Here is a 2,185-nt window from a genome sequence, read left to right as displayed (position 1 = left end):
AAAATAACAAATATAATTTCCCTCGGACTGTTAAAAGTTAAGTAAGAGCCTAAAATAAACATACACAATGCTAATACAAATAATTACTTCAATATGTCAAAAAAAACGTTGACAATCTTTGTATCATATGATTTGTTTTATGAAAATTAAAGCTCTCTCTACTTAGGTACTTTAGATAAAATTTTCAATTGAAAGATAAAATTGTAAAATTATATCTTTGATTGCTATTTCCTATTTCAGTAAATGTTATGTATTTGAAACTACTTGATACACTTATCAACAAAAAATATCTTTTATTGTACTCAGTATTCATTGAATGGAAATAATGTAACTAATCAATGTCAATTAAGTAAATAATGATTGTTTATCGCGATTACTAAAACAATTTTTTATAAATGTGATAGAATTTCTATTTTACTATTCCAACTAATATAACATCAATGTTTACAAAATTAAAATAAAAATTACAAATATTTTCAGTTAGTACAATCAATTTCATACCAACTCAGGGCCAGTATATGGATAGGAATCACTCCAAAACCACGATGGTGAATTAGTTTCTTCAACCACAAATACTGAAGGACTTAATTCTTTTTTTATTTTGTAATAAGTACATTTTCGCTTCCCATTGCTCTCTATCAGTGTTTCGTAGGGTGGTGACAGAATATCTAGAAAAGCTGCAGGACCATCTAAACTTTCAATTTCATGCAAATTCTTACTATCTGGTTCCAAACAACAACTTTCTGATGATATATCTGCTATTATTTCTGTATTCATTTCTACAACATGAGTTTTGGGTACAAAAATGTTATCTTCAACATTACTCTCCACCTTTACAGTCTTTTCAGTATTTAGAGAAAAACTAGTAATTTTTATTTTGCCTGCAATAACCTTAATAAGACCATACATTTGAGGATGATCATGAAGGGGCAATTTCATTCCAGGTTTTAATACAAAGATTCCCACACTCAGTACATCGTTTTCGTATATATTAACGTATGTTACAGGTGCTTTGTGAGGACGATTCCACAAGGCGTCTGACATAAACAAAGGATCAAAGCCTACGTCTTCCGCAGTTATTCTTTCCAACATTGTCTTTAATAACGCCAAATTTGAATGAAAAACACCTTTTATTTCATTCACACTTGAAAAGGTTGTAAGAGCTTGCCGCAACACAGAGCCAATTTGAGTCACTACAGCTTTTCGAAACATTTTTTACGATCGTTTAAAAAAAACTGTTCAATGTTTTAGTGAATAAATGAAAATTTAACTTTATATCTACCTCATGGACACTGCTTTCAACAACTTTTCACGTCATTTGTCATAAATATTAATCATTTTAAATTGTTTTAAATAAATATTTGTCACATATGTATCTTTTGTGACGTTTATAATCATTTTGACTTGACAGTTACAAACATAGGTTACAAAAATCTATGGTTAAAAAAGTAAATTCAACTTTTTATGGATGGAAAAAGTCGAACAATGAAATCGATTACAATTTTTTAAAAAAAGTATACCAAACTCAAATCCACTTCTCTCTTTTCTTTTTTCTTTTCATTTTAAGAAAAATTGAAAAAAAAATGACAAAATAACACTTGTTCGTCAAAGTCACATTCAATATTTAAATTGTTATTAATAACTAATTATCAACAAATAATAAAATTGCATCAACAATAATCAACAAATCGTCAACAATCGTGATACAATGCTGATACGGTAGATACCAACTATATACCAACTCAATATAGATAAGCAATTCTCTAATAATTTAAAGAAATATATACTCAAAGATCATCCATAGATAAGACATATACAAAATCACAAATTGGAGATTTTAATAATTTAATTTTTAGGATCTACTTTAATCTATAGACGTGTTCAGCCGAACTAAGTCCTTAGTGAACTTAGTAAGTGCTTAGTAAGTTTCTAAGAGTGAGTCGATGACCAGGACACTTCATAGTTACTAATAAGAAACTTTTCTTATATCATCATGTCGACATATTAGTTAGTATTTCACGGCTATTGGGGCATAAAATTTCGAGGCAGTAAACCAAAAAAAAATCAAAGTAAAAAGTAAATTTATTACTACTTATATAGAAAATTACGTATAAAAATGAATGAAGTAATTTTATTATTGTTTGTCCAGTATGAATACACTGATGCTATTTATGCCCCAATAGCC

The 2,185-nt window shown here is 28.2% G+C and overlaps 2 protein-coding genes across 2 annotated transcripts in view; both read right to left on the bottom strand.

Annotated features, from left to right (window-relative positions):
- The window catches only part of LOC108736482 (2-aminoethanethiol dioxygenase), a 6,967-nt gene that overhangs the window by 2,129 nt on the left and 2,653 nt on the right, over positions 1-2,185 (bottom strand). The window lies entirely within an intron of this gene.
- Positions 386-1,497, bottom strand: LOC112906418 (2-aminoethanethiol dioxygenase-like). Its single transcript, XM_025980506.1, has one exon. The coding sequence runs from the start codon at positions 1,210-1,212 to the stop codon at positions 496-498; it is 717 nt and encodes a 238-aa protein (XP_025836291.1). The 5' UTR covers positions 1,213-1,497; the 3' UTR covers positions 386-495.

This window comes from Agrilus planipennis, unplaced genomic scaffold (genome assembly GCF_000699045.2).
Source record: "Agrilus planipennis isolate EAB-ADULT unplaced genomic scaffold, Apla_2.0 scaffold127, whole genome shotgun sequence".
NCBI lineage: Eukaryota > Metazoa > Arthropoda > Insecta > Coleoptera > Buprestidae > Agrilus > Agrilus planipennis.
The sequence above is the reverse complement of the archived record's forward strand: the minus strand, read 5'-3'. Positions and strand labels throughout refer to the sequence as shown.